Source organism: Hemitrygon akajei, chromosome 5 (assembly GCF_048418815.1).
Source record: "Hemitrygon akajei chromosome 5, sHemAka1.3, whole genome shotgun sequence".
NCBI lineage: Eukaryota > Metazoa > Chordata > Chondrichthyes > Myliobatiformes > Dasyatidae > Hemitrygon > Hemitrygon akajei.
This window is the reverse complement of record NC_133128.1, coordinates 171394950-171416105: the sequence shown is the minus strand read 5'-3', so window position 1 is coordinate 171416105 and position 21156 is coordinate 171394950. Positions and strand designations below refer to the sequence as shown.

General features: G+C 43.2%; 1 protein-coding gene across 3 annotated transcripts in view; it reads right to left on the bottom strand.

Annotated features, from left to right (window-relative positions):
- LOC140728456 (transcription factor Sp3-like) overlaps positions 1 to 3619 on the bottom strand; it is a 60981-nt gene extending 57362 nt beyond the window's left edge. The window contains exons 1-3 of one of the 3 annotated variants that reach the window (XM_073047199.1): positions 3353 to 3619; positions 3113 to 3204; positions 2804 to 2908 (exon numbers count right to left, since the gene is read on the bottom strand). In XM_073047199.1, the coding sequence (XP_072903300.1) occupies positions 2804 to 2908; positions 3113 to 3204; positions 3353 to 3359 (204 nt within the window). In that variant the 5' untranslated portion in view covers positions 3360 to 3619. The remainder of the gene's footprint in view (positions 1 to 2803; positions 2909 to 3112; positions 3205 to 3352) is intronic. The other 2 variants (XM_073047200.1, XM_073047201.1) reach the window with 2 other exon arrangements.
- Between the last annotated feature and the right edge of the window lie 17537 nt (positions 3620 to 21156).

Below are 21156 nucleotides of genomic sequence, written 5' to 3'. Positions count from 1 at the left end.
CATTATAGATCTATGATAACAAAAACAAGCTCTGAAAACTGGTTCCTCATTAAATTTGGGAGTGAAGAGAGCACCAAGCTCATCTACAAAAACAGCTTAAATTCCTCTCTTTAGTGTCTTTTTCTTTTCAAGGTGGCCGTACTTCTATCAAGGTCCCTGATCTGCAACGGCATTCAAAAACTGGCTTTCACGGCGGTTGAGTTCCCGCTCCTGTAGTTCGCCAGCCGGCTGTTTTCCTACATGCTTCAGACGCGGCTTGGAAGAAGGCGTCTCCAGGTTGTGGTCCTCCAGACGACCAATTTGAGGTCACTGTTGCTGACTTTGGCATCGCAGGAGAAGAAACATCAGGATTTCGCTGCGGTGATGTATGGATGTTGATCTCTGTAGTTGAGCAATCACACTCTCTCCCTCACACAACAGTGGGGAGAGTTTGCTGCCAATTCTCAAAATTAAAAGCAACGCAGCAGACTGACATCACAAGAGTGACTGTTAATGGTCCCTTTCGCTGTGAAATGGGTGACATCTCTATCTCTTGTTAGTGCCTGTGACATGTCAAACTGTCAGCTAAACAACAGTTTTTGTTGATTGCAGATCATAGTCTGTCTTTGGGTGCTTTGCTTTTGCTTAGTGGGTGGTGGGTGCTGGTGCTTTTTGACTGAAATGGGTGGGGATTGATGCGCCAATGCTTGCTGCTGCTTGTGTGGGGAGGGGCAAGGGCTTTGGGTTCTAACGTTTTTCTGTCATTCATTCTTGTGGGGCTCCTCTGTTTTCAGGGACGTTTGCAAAGACTAAGTATTTCAGGTACAAACGGTACCATTTGAACTTGTTCCTGTTGCAGACTTTGCAAATATGCTTCAGAGGTAAAGGGACCAGAAAACTTTAATTTGGGAAGTCACACACAAAATGCTGGAGGAGCTCAGCAGGTCAGGCAGCATCTACAGAAACAATTACGGTTGACGTTTCGAGTTGGCACACTTCAGACAGTCCTGCTGAAGGGTCTCGGCCTGAAATGTTGACTGTACTCTTTTCCATAGATGCTGCCTGGCCTGCTGAGTTTCTCCAGCATTTTGTGCGTGTTGCTTGGATTTCCAGTATCTGCAGATTTTCTCTTGCTTTTTTCTTTGGGGTGGTGATTTGAAAGGTATCAAACTCAATTCCCTTCTCAAAACACCTTGATATTCCCCCAACCCGTGTACAATCAAATGATAACAAGGATTTGAAAAAGCATGGTGAATTTTTACCATTTTAAAAGGCACCACCCAACCTCCAGACTAGATGTCAATTAGTCCAGGGCTGATATGTGAACTGTACACATTTAAATTTAAACATGTCATTCTCAATACCTTCAACAGCTAAGTATAGTCTGACTGAATACAAACAAAACCTTTATTTAGAAGGCACTGATTAATCAGAGACAAAAACTAACATTGCTAATGCTAAGGGAAGGCTTGGCCCGACTAATTTGAGTGAATTGTCAGATGTTCTCGAAGCAATGCTGTATAGCAATGTTCTCAAAGCAAATCTGTGTAGTCTACACAGATTTTAGCAAGACTACTGACCAAGACCAGCACAACAGGCTAGTCAAAGTAGTTCGCATGACCCAAGGGAATGTGGCAAATTGCATTCAAACTTGTCCAGTGGTATGAAGGATAACAGCTGATGGCCATTTTTGTGACCAGAAGGCATAACTAGCAGGGCTGTACAAGACTCAGTATTTGATCCTGCTTTGAATCAAACCTAAATATAGTTCATGATATGATTCAGAGGTTTGCTATGTGGATGATTGTGAGTAGGGGTGCTTTAGACTGCTGGAAGATTTAGATAGGCCAGTCTTGTGAGCAGAAAAATGGAAAAAGTAATTTAATACAGAACTTTAAGATGATGTGTTTGGAGAACTGCAAAAAAAGAGTATATTCAACAAATGAGCGAATTGTAAGATATAAAGGAACAGATGGCCCTGGGATGTATACACATTTAAAACAGACAAACTGACAAAAAGGCATTGGGATGCTTTCCTTTATTAGGCAAAATATAAAACAGGGCAGAGAGGCATACATGTTGGACAACATCCTGCAGGTTGTGGATAGTTTGAATCATGTTACAAAGATACCTCATCACTGGAGAGGATACATAGGGGGCTTAATAAGGATCCTACCAGAACTGGTAAACTGTACCGACTATATTGAATAGTATCTGGCTGTGGAGATGTACACAATTATGAAGGGTCAAGGTAGAGCAAGTAGAAAGCTGTTTTTAAACCCAAGAGGAAATCACACCAAAACCACTAAAATAATTTTAAAGCGACTGATACACCATTAGAGCAGAGGAATAAAACGCTCCTTTTCAACCAGCCTGGCTACAAGGGATTGAATTATATCCTTTCCTGTCCAAAACAGAAGTACTTGCAATATGCAAGTTGAAAATTGCATAAAATTTAGTTTGCATAACTCAAACACACGCCACACGGACATGGACGATTTACAATGAGTTGAATCACAGCAAAACTGTTGAATGACTTTATTCCACAAGTTAGCATCTCTGTTGTACGAAATAATATTTTCCCCGAAGCTTGCGTTTTCCTCATATTCACTTACCAGTTTACACAACACTGTCAGTCAATTTTTAAAAAAAAATATGGCACCTAAAGTACATCGCCAGTAAAGGCCGAGTTCGCAGGAGTGCAGTGTACGGATAATGAGAATTTTTTGGTAAGGGTGATTTTGGTACTGGGGGAGGGACAAATCAAATAAATATTTGATTATTTGCTGCAATGCGTGTTTATACAATGATCTGACAGACTCACCAGCCCGGTTCCAACCGTTGTGGTAGCTCCCACGGTCTCCGATGGCGGCGACCCGATCTTGCTGCACGTAGCTGCCAGCAGTGCAAGCGGTGACGGCTGAATGTTCTACCCACAGGGGGCGGGTTTAGGAGGAAAGTGGGTGTGAATTAGTCCGGGGCTTACACAGGAAGTAGCCGTACACATCAAAATTTAAACATGTGAACACACACACACCAACATACAGTGGCTTGTTTACGAGTAAACTGCGAGACAAAAGAAAAACGCGGGCGCGGGAGGAGAGGGGAGAGCGCGGCCCGGGGCCGGGCTTACCTGCGCCGCGCTACTCCTATGCTGGAGATACTCGCTCTGCTTGTCCACGTCCAGCGCAGCCATTTCCTCCTGCTTCACTGGCTTCTCCGGAGCTGCACAGAAGCGGGCGATGAGAGAGAGAGAGAGAGAGAGAGAGAGAGAGAAAAAAGAGTGATGAAGAGTGGAGAGAGAAACGGGCTGCACCGCCGGCCTAACTTGGGCCCGGCTGGGCCTCCCCGCCGGGACGCCTACACAACCTACCAGTCATAGCGGGCGGCTGGGCGATCGGTCGGTCGGTCGGTCCGTCTGCGGCTTTGGCGGGCAGGATCTACACGCTCAGCATGGTGTCTCCTCGGGGCGCGGGCGCCGGGCGAGCGTCGCTAAGGGTAATTTTTTTGTGTTCGTTGCCTTTGATTGACGGTGCAGGAAGCGGCAAAGGGTGGAGCTTCGAGCCGGGACCGTCCGGGGCTCGCCGAAAAAAAAGCCCACACGACGTTTGTTGTCGGCTCAACCCAACGCTATGACGGAAAGCCCGCCCACGGGCCGACTCCTGATTGGTCGCGGGTGCCGGCTCGCTTCGCCGAGGCGGCCCACGATTGAGAGGGGGAACTGTCAATCATAGTGTTTTCCGCTCATCACGCTTCTCTGAGCGCCTGCGGTTCCTTTTCCGGGGGGGGGGGGGGTAGATGGTCGGGGGTAGGGGGTATTGGTGTGGGAGGTAACCGTGCTGATCGGTCCCCTGATGGCATTCGCTGGGTGGGACTCTGAGACTGGCGCTGGTCGCTTCCGAAATGAATGGCTAGTTTACAGGGAGCAGGGTTCCCGCTTCCCCCGAGCCTCGATCTGGGGCCGGATCAATGGCAGCTCAGGTTGGAAGAGGCATAAGACTGGGCCCAGGAGTGCGATCGTCCAACACACCGCAAATAAAGCGTTCACTGAGCATTTTAGGGTGATATTGTGGACAGACCGAAACCCACTGTCCGAAAATGAGTGAGCAAATTGACAATCCCCTTGCGTTTTCATCAATTTAGGCATTGCTAGGTTATTTTTAAGGGTAAAGACGAAGTTGAGTGACCCCTGAGGACTGTTCGAAAAATATAGTTAATTTAGTAATCAAATGCTTATATTTAGTCATTGTTAAAAAGTGTACATCAAGTACTATTTGTGGTGAGAGACAGTTAACATCTCTGGTTAAAGGCCTACACTACTGAACAACCCAAAATGCTGCTTTTCTCCATAACTGTAGTCTTACCTGCAGAATATTTCCAACAGTTTGCTTTATTTCAGACTTCCACCACCTGCAGCATTTTGCCAACATCATCTATATTCTCAAAAACACTGAACTTCACCCTGTGTTATTTAATAGTCCCATCAAAATGTTACTATCACTGTGATCTAGTGGATGACTATACATTATCCAGAGGTAAACTACATTGAGAGATGGACTCAAACAGGAACATTCCAAGCTGTTTAAAACAAAGCTTTTATTTTCCCCTTCACTCACACTTGACAAATTTGACCCATGCCCAAGATCAATACTTACAGTACTTTGCAATCAGCATTAGTTGATAAGTTTGCATCCATGTTCATGATTAGCAATTCAAGAGCAAACATGAATCACAAAAAGATGCTCAATAACTGTGCCATCACCTCCTACCAAGCAAAACAAATGACAATGAGGTTTTGCTCCAAGATGAGGTCAATGCCTTTTATGCTCACTTTGGCTAACAAAACATGAGGAGAATGATTCCAGGAATGAAAGGGTTATCGTATGAGGAATGTCTGGCAGCTCTTGGGCTGTATTCCCTGGAGTTCAGAAGAATAAGGGGATAACTTATAGAAACATTCTGAATGTTAAAAGGCCTGAGCAGATTAGAAATGGCAAAGTTATTTCTCATGGTAGAGGATTCTAGGACAAGAGGGCACGACTTCAGGATTGAAGGACGTCCTTTTAGAACTGAGATGCGGAGAAATTACTTTAGTCAGAGGGTGGTAAATCTGGAATTTGTTGCCTCGAGCGGCTGTGGAGGCCAAATCAGTGGGTGTATTTAAGGCAGAGATAGATAGGTTCTTGATTAGCCAGAGCATCAAAGGGTGTGGGGTAGTGGGGATGAATGGAAAAATTGGATCAGCCCATATTTGGTGGAGCAGACTCGATGGGCTGAATGACCTACTTCTGCTCCTATATCTTATGGTCTTCATGAACTCCTGTGACATGAATGCACCCTTCAGGAAGATGTACCTCAGCGTACCTCACAGGGTACTGAAAGTCTGTGCCAATGAACTGGCTGGAGTGTTAATTGACATCATCCATCCGTTGCTTTGACAGCCTGAGCTACCCACCTGCTTCAAGCAGGCTTCAATTCCAGTGCCCATGAATGCGGTAACCTGCCTCAATGACTATCGTCCATTGCGATGAAGTGCTTTGAGAAGTTCGTCATGAAGCATATCAACTGCTTGAAAAGTATCTTGGATCTACTCTAATTTGCCTAATGTCACGACAGGTAAACAGCAAATGTTATTTCATTGGCTCTTCACTCACCTGTGGAACATCAGGACAATGAAAATCCACATATTAGGATATTCTTTATTGACTCCAGCTCAGCATTCAACACTTATCACCCCCTCAAAGCTAATCAATAAGCTCCACAACCTCGACCTTGATATCTCCCTGTGCAACTGGGTCATTGATTTCCTCACTTGCAGATGATTGGCAACACCTCCACAAGCAGCATCAGCACAAGTGCTCCACAAGGCTATGTGCTTAGTCCTTGCTCGACTCACTTTATACCTATGACTGACTAAATGCAGCTCCAATGCCATATTTAACTTTGCTGATGATGCCACTGTTGTTGGCTGAGTCAATAGGGGTGATGAATCAGCTTGCAGGAGGGAGATTAAAAAATTTGGGTGCATAGTGCCACAACAACAACCTCTTACTCAATATTAGCAAAACCAAAGAGCTGAATATTGACTACAGGAGAAAGAAAATGGAAGTCGAGCCAGTCCTCTTCAGGAATTGGAGATAGAGAGGGTCAGTAACTTAACTTCCTTGTATTATCATATCAGAGGATCTGTCCAGGAATGAACACTTAACTGTCATCACAAAGAAGGCGTGACAATGCCTCTACTTTCTTAGAAGTTTGCACAGATTTGGCATGTCTTCTAACTCCTTGACAAACTTCTATCAGTGCACAGTGGGGAGTATCTTCACTGGTTGCATCACGGCCAGGTGTGGAAACACCAATGCCCAAGAACCCCCTACCATCCAGACCATTCTGTCTTCTCACTGCTGTCATCAAGAGGGTGGTATAGGAGCTTTAGGCGCCACACCACCAGGTTCAGGAACAATTGTTACCCTTCGGCCATCAGGCTCCTGAACCAAAGTGGATAACTTCACTCACCTTAACTCTGAACTGATTCTACAACCTCTGGACTCACTTTCAAGGACTCTAAAACTCTTGTTTTCAGTGTTGTTTGTTTATTTATTATTTGTAATTTGTCTTCTTTTGTACATTCTATGTTTGTCAGTCTTTATATGTCACTTTTCATTGATTATATTGTATTTCTTTGTTCAACTATGATTGCTTGAAAGAAAATGAAGAAATGTGTAAACAAAATAACTTACTGTGGATCTGACGCAGCACAAAAAAGCACATAAGATAAAGAACACTATAATAAAAAATGCAATAAGTATAAAAACAGAGGATAACTTATATACATATATATCCATAAAGTGATACAAGGCACAGGAGCATCTGTACTAGGCACAAGGCGACTCTGACAGGAAATGATAAGTTCGGTGGGTGGAGGTGTTGATCAGACTTGCTGCTTGGGAAAAGTAACTGTTTTTGAGTCTGGTGGTCCTGGGGTGGATGCTACATAGCTTCCCCCGATGGGGTTGGGAAAAATAGTCCATGAGCAGGATGGATGAGATCCTTCATGATATTGCTGGCCCTTTTTTGGCATGTTTCTATATGTATGTCCCTGATATTGGGTAGGCTGGTGCGGGTGAAGTTGTGGACTGTTTTGACTTCCCATTGTAGAGCTCTCCTGCTTGCTCCCATGCAGTTTCCGTACCAAACAGCAACTTATTGGGATGTTCTCTACTGTGCATCTCTAGAATGATGTGTGTAAAGACGTGCATAGTCTAGTGCTCCTCAGAAAGCAAAGGTATTGGTGAGCTTTCCCAATTGAATAGAATGTGTTCTGGAAGCAAGAGAGGGTAGTGTGTGAGATGAGTTCTCTCAGGAGTTTGAACCTGCTTGCAGTTTCCACTGCTGTGCAGCCAATGTAGAGAGGGGTGTGATGGTTCGAGTCCTTCTGACGTTGATAACATTTTCCTTTGTCTTGTAGGCATTGACATTCCAGTCAAGTGTTGCACCCACCCATAAGGCACCCGTGTTATATCATGACAACCTATGAAAAGCTGCAGCTGCAGAAAATCTGATATAAAACAGCATTGCAGTCAGCATCTGGGAAGAAAGAAACTTAATGTTTCAGGTCAAAAACCTTGTAAAGGGAGAAAGTAAGTTATAAAAAGAGTGGGGGAAGGAAAGGATTGCACAAAGTCAATATCTTTGAGAAGATGAGCATCCCTTTCTGATAATCCCTCTGTTTTATCTATACCTCAGCCAGCCTCTCTGCAACTTAAAACTAACTTTCCCAGATCTCTCCTGAGAAGTCCACTGTTTTTCATTCTAGAGATACTGCTTGGCCTGCAGTATGTTTCCAGCATTTTTGGTTTTTATTATATGCCATCAATGTGGTACTTGCTGTGAAACATTGACAAACTTGTATCTGACAGTAATGTGAGTGAGCGTGAGGGCCTCTGTCGGTCAGAGTTGACCATGGATATTGCATCCTAGCTATCTGGAAACACAAGCCTGGGCAACACGATATGGAGAACAAGCTGTTGCCCATGTAGCAAGTTCCCCCTCTCCATGCATCTGATGAACCCAAAGGAATGGCAGAGACCTTTACAGTTTGGTACCAGAAGCATCACAAGAATTACCCAGTCAGCATTGAACTCAATGTAGAACTGCCTTAGGGATGCCAGCTCCAGATTTTTCCCTTGGGGTTTACTCCCGAAGCCTTCCCTGTGAGTGAGTATAGCCGCGAGGCAGCAGAGGTTTGTGATCAGAGTTTTCCTTCTCTGAGATGAGCTGCCAACCATAGCTGATGAGCCCATATGCCCAAAATGACTTGTTTTAAGGTGCCAGTAACCCACCTTTTCCCCTTCTGTCAGCAGAAATAGTTCCGCTGGGCTTAGTTGTCAGAGACTATATGAGGGGCATGCCAATGGGAGCATTTAATAGGTGGTGGGAGCTTGTCCCCATTACCATCCCCAGCTATAACCAGCTTAAGGAAATACTGTATCCTAGTATATAATAACAGCAGATTCAATTCTACCAGTACAGTACACTGGGATGTGACCTGAATCCAGAATTGTGCTGAAGATGTTGGTCCAGGACTGGCATTATTCCTGTATGTCTGGTCCTGGGTAGGCCACAAAGGCCCAGAAGACCTATTAAAGGATTTAAGAATTCAAGTGGAGAAATGAGTGGATCCTGTGAACTGGTATACAGTACCAACAAAGAGAAGTCTTCAAACAAGAGAAAATCTGCAGATGCTGGAAATCCAAGTAACACATACAAAATGCTGGAGGAACTCTGCAGGCCAGGCAGCATCTATAGAAAAGGGTAAATGATCGATGTTTCGGGCTGAGACCCTGAAATACAACCAGCCTCAAGAATGCTTCTTCAAATGAGTCCAGGTTTTCATGGGGATTTATTTTCATCTCCTCATTCCTTCCCCTGTTGGTATTAAAGGAGAATTGGCATCTTATGCCAAGCTCAAACCACACAACTAATTTTCCTTATAGGTATGGAAATTAATGTACCAAGGCAATCCTTGGCTGCTGGCAATTAGAAGACAACAATTGATGTTGTAACACTAGGAAAATCAACTATAGTTGACCCAGATGTAGCCCAGAGCCCTGTACTGTTTATCACATCCTTTAAACAGTCAAATACAGAGATACACACCCCTAAAATACTGTCTCTTACTTATTGTACATTATTTGGCAAACTCCAAATTGGGACTTGTATAATAATAAAATTTATATCACAAGATGAGGCTTCCCTACTTTCAGGGCAATGCTGACCAATTAAAGTGTTTGTCAAACCTAGCTATCCATTTTATTGCTGTACAAAGAGCCACCTACCATTGTAGGCCTTAATGGCCTTACTAATTGCTTCACAGTTCTCCAGTTGGAATTCCATTTGCTTCTTCTTTCACATAACTGATATGTCCCTCTGCATCTCAACAACTTGGCACTCAACGTCAATAAGATGAAAGAGCTGATTGTGGACTTAAGGAAGAGTAAGACGAAGGAATACATACCAATCGTCAGAGAGGGGTCAGAAGTGGAGAGAGTGAGCAGTTTCAAGTATCTGGATGTTAAGATCTCTTGAGGATCTAACCTGGTCCCAACATATTGATATAGTTATAAAGAAGGCAAGACAGCGGCTGTGTTTGAAGAGATTTGGCATGACAAAAAATACACTCAAAAACTTCTATAGTGGTACTGTGGAGAGCATTCTGACAGGCTGCATCACTATCTGGTATGGAGGGGCTAATGCACAGGACCGAAATAAACTGCAAAGGGTTGTAAATCTAGTCAGCTCCATCTTCGGTACTAGCCTACAAAGTACCCAGGACATCTTTAGGGAGCAGTGTCTCAGAAAGGCAGCGTCCATTATTAAGGATTTCCAGCACCCAGGGCATACGCTTTTCTCATTATTACCATCAGGTGGGAGATACAGAAGCCTGAACCCACACACTCAGTGATTCAGGAACAGCTTCTTTCCCTCTGCCATCCAATTCCTAAATGGACATTGAACCCATGAACACTACCTCACTTTTTTAATATACAGTACTTCTGTATATTTGCTCCTCAGTGTTTGTGCTGCATTTAATTATTAAATGATGTCTCAGCACCACATTGTTACATTTATTGTATATCTGTTGAATCTCTCATTACCTAGAGATCCATCAGTTCCTGCAATGGTCACATCAAGTTTCTGAGCCTTTATTAGAATTTCCAAGGATTCATCACCATCTTTTTGATGAAATGTTTTGTCAACTCTGTCTCAAATGGCTTACCCATTTACTTTGAGATGATTACCTCTGCCCCCATTCAGCTGAAACATCAACCATACATCTACCTTGGAGAATTTTGTACATTTCAGATTCCCTCTCACCCTTCTAAATTCTGGAAAGTACAAGCCCAATCTGCTTAATCTTTCATGAGATAAACCCACAATCACAGGAAATCAATGACAAAACCTGATCTATACTGTCTCTCTTTAAGTATATACAGTACTTCCTTTGCTAGGAAGACCAGGCTTGGACATGATGTTCTGTATGTAGGCCATGTCTATTTGGAACAAAATATACCCTTACCGAAAAGGCAATGTTTTATTTCCTTTCTTGATTACTTGCTCAACCTGCATGCTAACTTTCCATGATTCATGCACAAGGACATTCTGATCCTTCTGAACACCAGCAGCTTACAAACCCAGAATGAGAATCAGCTTTATTGTCATTGATATTAATTGTGAAATTTGCAGTTTGGCAATTGCAGAATTCCTGATAGCCAATAAAAATTAAGGTAACCTGTCTTAGTAACTTCTACCCAATGGCTCTAATGATCACAAGATGAAGTGCTGCTAGAGGATCCTCATGACATCACCACTGAAGTAGTTCAACTCCAGCCTCCCAGTCAACCTCAATCCACTGCAATTTGCCTACCACTGAAACAGGTCCCCAGCAAAACCATCTCCCTGGCCTACCACTCATTTCTGGAGCATCCTGACACTAACAATACCTACATTAGGTTATTGTTTATTTTTACAGCTCCACCTTAAAACTATAATTCCAACCAAACACCTCGACCTGGGACTCAATATCTCCCTTTGCAAATGAATGCACATTTCTATAGGTGGAGAGCATTCTAACTGGATGTATCACTGTCTGGTATGGGGTTGGGGGGGGGGGGGGTTGCTATTGCACAGAATCAAAGTGAGCTGCAGAGAGTTGTAAAATTAGTCTGCTCCATCATGGGCACTAGCTTCCATAGTATCCAGGACATCTTCAAGGAGTGGTGCCTCAGAAAGGCAGCATCCATCATTAAGGACCCCCACTATTTAGGACATGCCCTCTCCTCATTGCTACTGTCAGGAAGGACGTACAGAAGCCTGAAGGTACACACACAGAGATTCAGGAACAGCTTCTTCCCCCCTCTGCCATCGATTTCTAAATGGACATTGAACCCATGAACACTACCTCCTTACTTTTTTATTTCCTATATTTATGCACTTCTTATTTAACGTATATATACATACACTGTAAATCAGGGTTTTTTTTCTCTCTATGATCATGTATTGCATTGTACTGCTGCTGCAAAGTTAACAAATTTTGTGATATATGCCGGTGATATTAAACTGATTCCTGAACCAAAGGCTACAATCAGTAAGGATAGGCAGCAACTTCTCTGCAATGATTATCCTCAGACCAGTGCCCCACAATGCTCTGTCCTTAGCCACCTAACCTTATTCTCTTTTATACTCATGACTGCATGGCAAGATGCTGTTCTAACTTCATCTATAATTTGCAGATAACACCACTGTAGTGGACCAAATCACAAGTAGTGATGAGTTGGAGTATAGGAAAAAGGTAGTTTTGTCTCATGATTAACAACTTTTCCCAACAAAAGAGCTGGTCATTGACTTCAGGAAGTGGGGTGGTGCTTATACTCCTGTCTACATCAGTGGTGCTGAGGTCAGCAGAGTTGAAACCTCAAATTCCTAGGAGTGAATATCAGCAATAGTCTGTAGATGTCATGGCCAAAAAGTGTTCCAGCAACTCTACTTCCTCAGGAGGCTAAAGACATGTTGCATGTCCTCTGTGATACATCATGATTTGGCGTGGCAACTACTCTGCCCGTAACTTCAAGAAGCTGTGATTCTGGACAGAGTTCAACACATCATGAAAACTAGCCTCCCCTTCCATGGACTCTGTCTACACTTCTCGCTGCCTCAGTAGAGAAGCCAGCCTAATTAAGGAACCAGCCAAACCCGGTATTGTTTCTTCTTACTCTGCAAAATCAGACAAGAGGCTGAAAGCTTCTACTCTGCTGCTCTAAGACTTAAATGGTTTCCTAGTAAGATGGACTCTTGACCTCACAACCTACCTCATTATGCCTAGGAAGGAGCTTAAGAATGGAATTAGAGAGCCAGAAGGGGCAATGAGAAGGCCTTGGTGAGCAGGATTAAAGAAAACCCCAAGGCATGCTACAAGTATGTGAAGAGCAAGAGGATGAGCCATGTGAGAATAGGACCAATCAAGTGCAGTAGTGGAAACGTGTGCATGGAGATGGAAGAGGTAGCAGACCACTTAATGAATACTTTGCTTCAGTATTCACCAGGGCAAAAGAACTTCGCCATAGTGGGGATGACTTAGAGCGGACTGAAATGCTTGAGCATATAGATATTAAGAAAGAGCATGTGCTGGAGCTTTTGAAAAGCTTTGTTAGATAAGTCACTGGGACCGGATGAGATATATCCCAGGCTACTGTGGGAAGTGAGGGAGGAGATTGCTGAGCCCCTTGCGATGATCTTTGTGTCATCAGTAAGGACATGAGAAGTACCGGGGGATTAGAGGGTTGTAAATGTTGTTCCCTTATTCAAGAAAGTGAGTAGAGATAACCCAGGAAATTATAGACCAGTGACTTCAGTGGTGGGCAAGTTGTTAGAAAAGATCCTGAGAGGCAGGATTTATGAGCATCTGGAGAGACATAATCTGATTAGGGATAGTCAGCATGGTTTTGTCAAGGGCAGGTTGTGCCTTACAAGCCTGATTGAATTTTTTGAGGATGTAACAAAACACATTGATGAAGGTACAGTAGTGGATTTCAGATTTTTCAGATTTTTATAAATGACCTGGATGAAGAGGTAGAAGGTGGGTTAGTAAGTTTGCTGATGACACAAAGGTTGAGGATGTTGTGGATAGTCTGGAGAGTTGTCAGAGGTTACAGCGGGACATCAATAGGATGCAGAACTGGGCTGAGAAGTATCAGATGGACTTTAACCCAAATAAGTGTGAAGTGGTTCATTTTGGTAGGTTTAATTTGAAGACAATATAGTACTAATGGTAAGACTCTTGACAGCATGGAGGATCAGAGGGATCTTGGGGTCTATGTTGATCAGACACTCAAAGTTGCTGTGCAGGTTGACAGTGTTGTTACGAATATGTCTGGTGGGTTGGCATTCATCAACCTTGGGATTGTGTTTATGAGCCATGAGGTAATGTTACAGCTGTACAAGACCTTGGTCAGACCCCACTGTGTTCAGTTCTGGTCATCTCACTACAGAAAGGATGTGGATACTATAGAGAGAGTGCAGAAGAGATTTACAAGGATGTTGCCTGGACTGGGGCGGGGGGGGGGGGAGGAGATACCTTATGAGAATAGGTTGAGTGTACTTGGCCTTTTCTCCTTGGAGCTACAGAGGATGAGAGGTGACCTGATAGAGGTGTATAAGATGATGAGGGGCTTTGATTGTGTGGATAACCAGAGGCTTTTTCCCAGGGCTAAAATGGGTAATACAAGGGGGCATAGCTTTAAGGTGCTTGGAAATAGGTACTGAGGGGATATAAACTTGGATGTATTTCAGTAAATTTTACCCACCAAGATTTGGAGAATTCCGCTGCCATGGCCCTGGTGTCACAACATGGCCACAAGCGTATCAATGCACCTCTGGATGAGCCAGAGGCACCTGCGGTTCCTCCACGCATGGAACTCAGGACCCAGGCCAGGCGCCTTCATCCGAGCTCCAGACAGGCTCACAATGCCGGTTTTAGTGAATTCTGGTGGGGCCTGTAATGTAATTGGGAGAAATGCACATAATTCACAACCACCAACATTGAGTTGGGGTTTTCCTTTGAGGCTGGTCTAACATGATGACGTTGTTACATAGATTTTTTAGTGTGCTTTTGTGTGCAGGTTCTGGAGTTCAATAAAACGTGTTATGGGTTTCTTACAGCATTATACACCTCACTTTGTTTTATTTGTGAAAGCCTACAAGACAGGAGAAAATTATATTAGAATAAAGAGATGGCAGAGAAATTAAATGTTCTGTGTTTTCATGCAAGAAGACACTGAAAATACAGCGAAAAATTTAAAAAATCAAATAAATTTAAAAGAAGAGATAAAGAAAGAGGAATTAATGGGACTAACCTGGTAATTTCTTCACCTGCATTCTTTCTTTTTACATTCCCCTTTCTGGCTCCCCTCTTACCACTTCGCTTCTCCTCACCTACCCATCACCTTCCTCTGGTACCCCTCTTCCTTTTCTTCCAAAGTCCATTCTCCTGTCAGATTCTTCCTTCTTTAGCCCATTACCTTTTCCACCTATCACTTCCCAACTTCTCATGCCCTCCTCCCTCCCCCACCCACACCTTCCCCCTCGTCTTGTTTCACCCATCATTTGCCAGCTTGAACCACCTCCCATCTACCTCCTTATTCTGTCTTCTTCCCCCTTTTCCAGTAGTGATGAAGGGTCTTGGCCTGAAATGTCAATTGTTTATTCCTCTCCATAGATGCTACCTGACCTGCTGGGTTCCTCCAACATCTTGTGTGTATTGCTCTGGATTTCCAGCATCTGCAGAATCTTTTGTGTTTTTATGTAATAGCACTCACTGTTGATAAATCTCCATGACCTGATAACCTACAAATTTCCTTTGAAGGAAATGGGTTGTGGAGATGCTAGTTGACATCTTCCAAAATTCCATATCTGCTGTAAGTAACTCCACTGATTAAGAAATGTGGAATTACAGACCAGTTGCCTTGCAATATGGAACATAATGATAGAACCAACTATTAATAATGTGTAAACAGTACCCTTAAAATTATTAGGATATGGTTAGTCAAAAATAGAAAATAGCAGAAACATTTAGCAGCTCTGTTCATGTGTCCACTATAAGAAAATCACTGAATAAGAATGATGTTCATGGAAGGACACCACAAAGAAAACCACTGGTCTCCAAAAAAAAAATTGCTGCATGTCTGAAGTTTGCAAAAGACCAGCTAGATGTTCTACAACACTTCTGGGACAATAAGACAAAAACTGAAATTTTTGACAGAAATGCACATTGCTATGTTTGGAGGAAAATGGGCACTGCACACTAACACCAAAACCTCATCCCAACTATGAAGTATGGTGGAAGGAGCATCATAGTTTGGGGCTGCTTTGCTACCTCAGGGCCTGGACAGCTTGCGATAATTGAGGGAATAATGAATTCAAAATTGTATCAAGGCATTTTACAGGAGAACGTCAGGGTAGCAGTCTGAAGCTTAATAGAAGTTGGATAATGCAACAAGACAATGATCGAAAAAACAAGAGTAAATCAACAACAAAATGGCTTAAAAAGAAGAAAATTCATGTTTTGGAATGGCTGAGTCAGAATCCAGGACTTAATCCTATAAAAATGTTGTGGAAGGACTTGAAGCAAGCAGTTCATGCAAAGAAGCCCACCTACATCACAACCCAGAGTTGAAGCAGTTCTGTAAGGAATAATGGCCTAAAATTCCTTCAAGCCAATGTGCAGGACTGACCAACAGTCAATGGAAATGTTTGCTTGAAGTTATTGCTGTACGGGGGGGGGGTTACACCAGTTACTGAAAGCAAAGGTTCACACAGTTTTTCCAACAAACACATACAATACTGGATCACTTTTCTCAATAAATAAATGAACAAGTATAATGTTTTGTGTTATTTATTTAACTGGGTTCTCTTTATCTATATTTAGAACTAACGTGAAGATCTAATCACATTTTAAGGCATATTTATGCAGAAATAGAGAAAATTCTGCAGGTGCTTCAGGGATCTGTTCTGGGACCCCTACTCTGTGATTTTTATAAATGACCTGGATGAGGAAGTAGAGGGATGGGTTAGGAAATTTTCTGATGACACAAAGGTTGGGGGTGTTATGGATAGTCTGGAGGGCTGTCATAAGTTACAACAGGACATTGATAGGATGCAAAACTGGGCTGAGAAGTGGCAGATGGAGTTTAACTCAGATAAGTGTGAGGTGGTTCATGTTGGTAGGTCAAATATGATGGTAGAATATAGCATTAATCGTAAGACTTGGCAGTGTGGATCTTGGGGTCCAAGTCCATAGGACACTCAAAGCTGCTACGTAGGTTGACTCTGTGGTTAGGAAGGCATATGGTGCATTGACCTTCATCAATCGTGGGATTGAGTTTAAGAGCCGAGAGGTAATGTTGCAGTTCTATAGCACCCCCCTTGGAGTACTGTGCTCATTTCTGGTCGCCTCACTACAGGAAGGACATGGAAACCATAGAAAGCGTGCAGAGGAGATTTACAAGGATGTTGCCTGGATTGGGGAGCATGCCTTATGAGGATAGGTTGATTGAACTCAGCCTTTTCTCCTTGGAGTGACGGAGGATGAGAGGTAACCTGATAGAGGTATTCAAGGCAATGAGAGGCATTGATAGTGTGGATAGTCAGAGACTTTTCCCCAGGGCTGAAATGGCTAACACAAGAGGGCATGGTTTTAAGGTGCTTGGAAGTAGGTACAGAGGAGATGTCAGGGGTAAGTTTTTTAAGTGATGAGTGGTGAGCGTGTGGAATGGGCTGCCAGCGGCAGAAACGATAGGGTCTTTTAAGAGACTCCTGGATGGATACATGGAGCTTAGAAAAATAGAGGGCTATGGGTAATCCTAGGTAATTCTAAGGTAGGGACATGTTCGGCACAGCTTTGTGGGCCAAAGGGCCTGTATTGTGCTGTAGGTTTTCTATGTTTCTATGGTTCACAAACTTTCTAGCACCACTGTAGCAGATTTAATAATCAACTGGTGTTGGCTTAAGTGTTCGTGGTGGAGGACACGTCTAATATGCCAAAGAAGGATGTTATGGATGAAATGGGAGGTGAGGACCTCGATAAAATCACTGTCACTAAAGAGATAGTGATGAGCAGACTTGAAGGCCTGAAGGTAGGTAAGTCCCCTGGTCCTGATGGGATGCATCCCAGGGTGCTGAAGGAATTGGCGGAGGTTATAGCAGATGCATTGGTAATCATGTATCAAAACTCTCTAGACTCCGGACAGGTCCTGGCAGATTGGAAGACAGCAAATGTCACGCCACTTTTTTAAAAAAAGGATGTAGGCAAAAGACGGGCAACTATAGGCTAGTTAGCTTAACATCTGTAGTCGGGAAAATGCTTGAAGCTGTTCTTAAGGAAGAAATAGTGAAACATTTAGCAAGGAGTGTTTCCATTAGACAGACGCAGCTTGGATTCAGAAAGGGCAGGTCCTGTTTGACAAACTTGAGTTCTTTGAGGACATAATGAGTGCAGTGGATAGAGGGGAACAGGTGGATGTCGTATACTTGGATTTCCAGAAGGTGTTCAATAAGGTGCCACCCAAGAGACTTATAAATAAGATACGGATGCATGGAGTCGGAGGATGTGTATTGGCATGGATAGTGGATTGGTTAACCAATAGAAGGCAGAGAGTTGGTATAATGGGTGTTTCTCCGGTTGTGAGTCAGTGGTGAATGGGATGCCACAGGGGTCAGTGCTGGGCCCATAGCTGTTTACCATTTACATTGATGATTTGGAAGAGAGGACTGAGTGTAGCATAGCAAAATTTGCTGATGACACTAAACTGAGTGGAAAATCAAATTGTACAGAGGATGTGGAGAGTCTGCAGAGGGATATAGATCGGTTAAGTGAGTGGGCCAAGGTCTAGCAGATGGAATACAACGTTGGTAAATGCAAGATCATCCACTTTGGGAGGAGTAATAGAAGAGCAGATAATTTAAATGGTGAAAGATTGCAGCATGCTATTGTGCAGAGGGACTTGGGAGTGCTTGTTCATGAATCGCAAAAAGTTGGCTTGCAGGTACAACAGGTTATTAAGAAGGTAAAAGGAATGTTTGCCTTCATTGCTAAAGGCATTGAATTCAAGAGCAGGGAGGTCATGCTGCAACTATACAGGGTACTGGTGAGGCCGCACCTGTAATACTAAGTGTAGTTCTGGTCTCCATACTTGAGGAAGGATATACTGGCTTTGGAGGCAGTGCAGAGGAGGTTCACCAGGTTGATTCCAGGGATGAAGGGGTTAAAAAAATCTAAGCCTTTTAATACAGAGTCCATCAGCCGTTGGAAAGTCTGTGCTGCATTTTTCAGTCCAAATGGCATGAGCAGAAACTCTAAGAGGCCAAACAGGCTTATCACACCTGTTTTGGGAATGTCTTCTGAGCATGCAAGCACCTGATGTTAGCCCCTAACTAGACCAACTTTGGAAAAAATTAACTTTCTGGCTAAATGAGCTGAAAATTTTTGGATACATGGGACCAGGTAATGATTGGGGGTGGTAGCTTCACTAAGGTGTCAGTAATCATCACATGGGCAACAAACATCAATGGACTTAGGGAACATATGAAGAGGTGAAAGCTAGGGACTATTCTAATGGCATACAATGCTGAGTTTTTCCATGTTGGCAAACTTGCCTTTAGACTTAGCTTTTCTGGGTCCAGTCCATGCAGATGCGCATGGACTGGTGGGCCAGTTGTGGGAATGTGGTGCTTGACCCCATGTTTTGTGACTGTAGTGGAGAATGTGGGCTTAGTGATGCATGGGAATTAGCCCAGTAGTCGAGTAAACTCAAACAAGAGAAAATCTGCAGATGCTGGAAATCTGAACAACACATGCAAAATGCTGGAGGAACTCAGCAGACCAGGCAGCATGTATGGAAAAGAGTACAGTCAACACTTCAGGTTGAAACATTGACTGTACTCTTCCATAGATGCTACCTGGTCTGCTGAGCTCCTCCAGCATTTTGTGTGTGTCGAGTAAACTCACAAGAGGTGATGCATGCACTTTACAGAGCCATTGTGGGGAACTTACTTGGGGAATCAGGATAACTACGTAAAGTCCTTGACATCCACAAGCTGGCAGTTCTTAAGATTGACCAACAGTCCTTTGGCACACAGGAAATCTGCATGGAGCAGAGGTGTAGCCCACGTAGCCAAGACAAAGTCCCATATGTAACGTTGCCCACTGAAGAAGTGTATCACCTGCCATACCCAGTAAGTCTGGATCTTGCTGCCATTGGCGACCTCCGGTGAGGTTTCATCGCTCTTTGCCTTCTTCATCAGTAGGCAGCACACTCACCTGAGCACCTGTGTCACATTAGGAGTGTCGTCCTGAAAGGGTGTCCATAATGAACAGTAGACGTCCTTGGCAGCTCTGATGTCCTGATGTGCTGGCACTGTTGAAGCTGCAAGGTGGTTGGCACTTCCTAATGTTCCTACCAAAGTGACCACAGTAAAAGCCAGGCCCAACGTACTCTATTTCATGGCTGCAGGTGTCCTTCTGTTGAGGGCCTTGCTGACTGGGCTTACTGAGGCAGAGAAAGGAGGAGGAATGATGCACCTCTGCCTGGTTAAGTGCAGACTATCAGCCACGTTACCAAGCTCTCTGTAGTCCATCACGGGTGCATTAGTGAGAGCTATATGAACTGGATCAGACATTTGCTGCTTGAAGAGTTCTTTAAAAATAAAACACGGATTGTGATTTCCCGGGAGAGACATCATGTGGTCCATTAGCTCCGAAGGCTTACCATTGCTAAGACTGAGCAAGAAAGGCAACTGTTTTGTGCGATCAGACTCCCATAGTCCAAAAGTCTGTAAAAAATGAGTTTTCAGTGATTGGTATTTATGCTGTTCAGGGAGGTGTTCCAGTCAACTCACCACTTTTTGCTGTGTAACGCTACCCTGTAGTAGAATTTGGCTTTATCGGTGGTGATTTCTCACAGTGCGAACTGGGCCTCAGCTTGTACAAACCACGTGATGGCATTTTGCTCCCAAAACTCTGGCAGTTTTAAAGTGACTGTGTTGGCTGACATGTTCAATAACTCCAGAATCGTTGTAGAGCATTGGGGTCATCAATGTAGGTTTTTGCAAATAAAACAAAGTGACGTGTTTTACGTTTAAGGAACCCCATAACACATTTTATTGAACTCAAAAACTTAAAACACAAAAGCATGTTAAAAATCCTTATGAAACATTCTCATCAACTCAGACCAGCCTTATAGTGAAACTGCAACTCAATGTCGGTGGGTGTGAATTACGTGTATTTCTCCCAAATTATTTTACACTACATTAGTATATAAATGAGCCAGATTTAATTGTTAATCTTTTCCTTTTTATATATTTGTAGAACTCAGTTTGTTTTTGTGTTCCTCTCTCGTCTACTCTTATTATATTCTACTTTCCAGTTCCTTATCAATGTTCTGCTCTTTCTTTGCTGAACTCTTGAGATTTTCTCAAACTTCAGGCTTCCTACTTTTCAAGCTGACTTTTTTTGCCTTATTTATAAGGGGTTATGGCTTTGTTGATTATATATTCAATAAATGTCTCTGATATTCCTTGCTTACATCACATTTAGCGTGCAGCAATAGAGATGGCAGTGCTTTGCATCAAATTTTTGAAAGGTTAGCAAGAAAGGCCAGTAACATCATGATGGATCCCACCCACCTTGCTCAAAGCCTGTTTGTCCTACTGCCATCAAGGAGAGGCTATGTAGCATCCACACCAGGATCACCACATTCAAAAAGTTACTTTCACTGTTCCCTTTAAGCCATGTAGGTGCATGGCAACATAGCAACTAAAATGCTCCCATGCACATAGCCATTGTTGCTGCTCAGCTGGAATTTTCTTTTATATGTTAATATAATTTTGAAATTGTGTTAATATAATTGTGAAATACCGTGTATTTATGTTAATGATTATAGTCTATAAATGTTCTAAACAATAAACTACAAGCTTTACTTTGAAACATTTTAGAACTTCAGTGTATTTACATTGTGTTTCAGGTTACATTGTTACAAATTGTAACAATAAACACAATGGAAGTTGGTAGCTCATTGTTAATAAACCGCTGACCCACTGTGTGCTGATGCCATCTAGTCAGTAGTC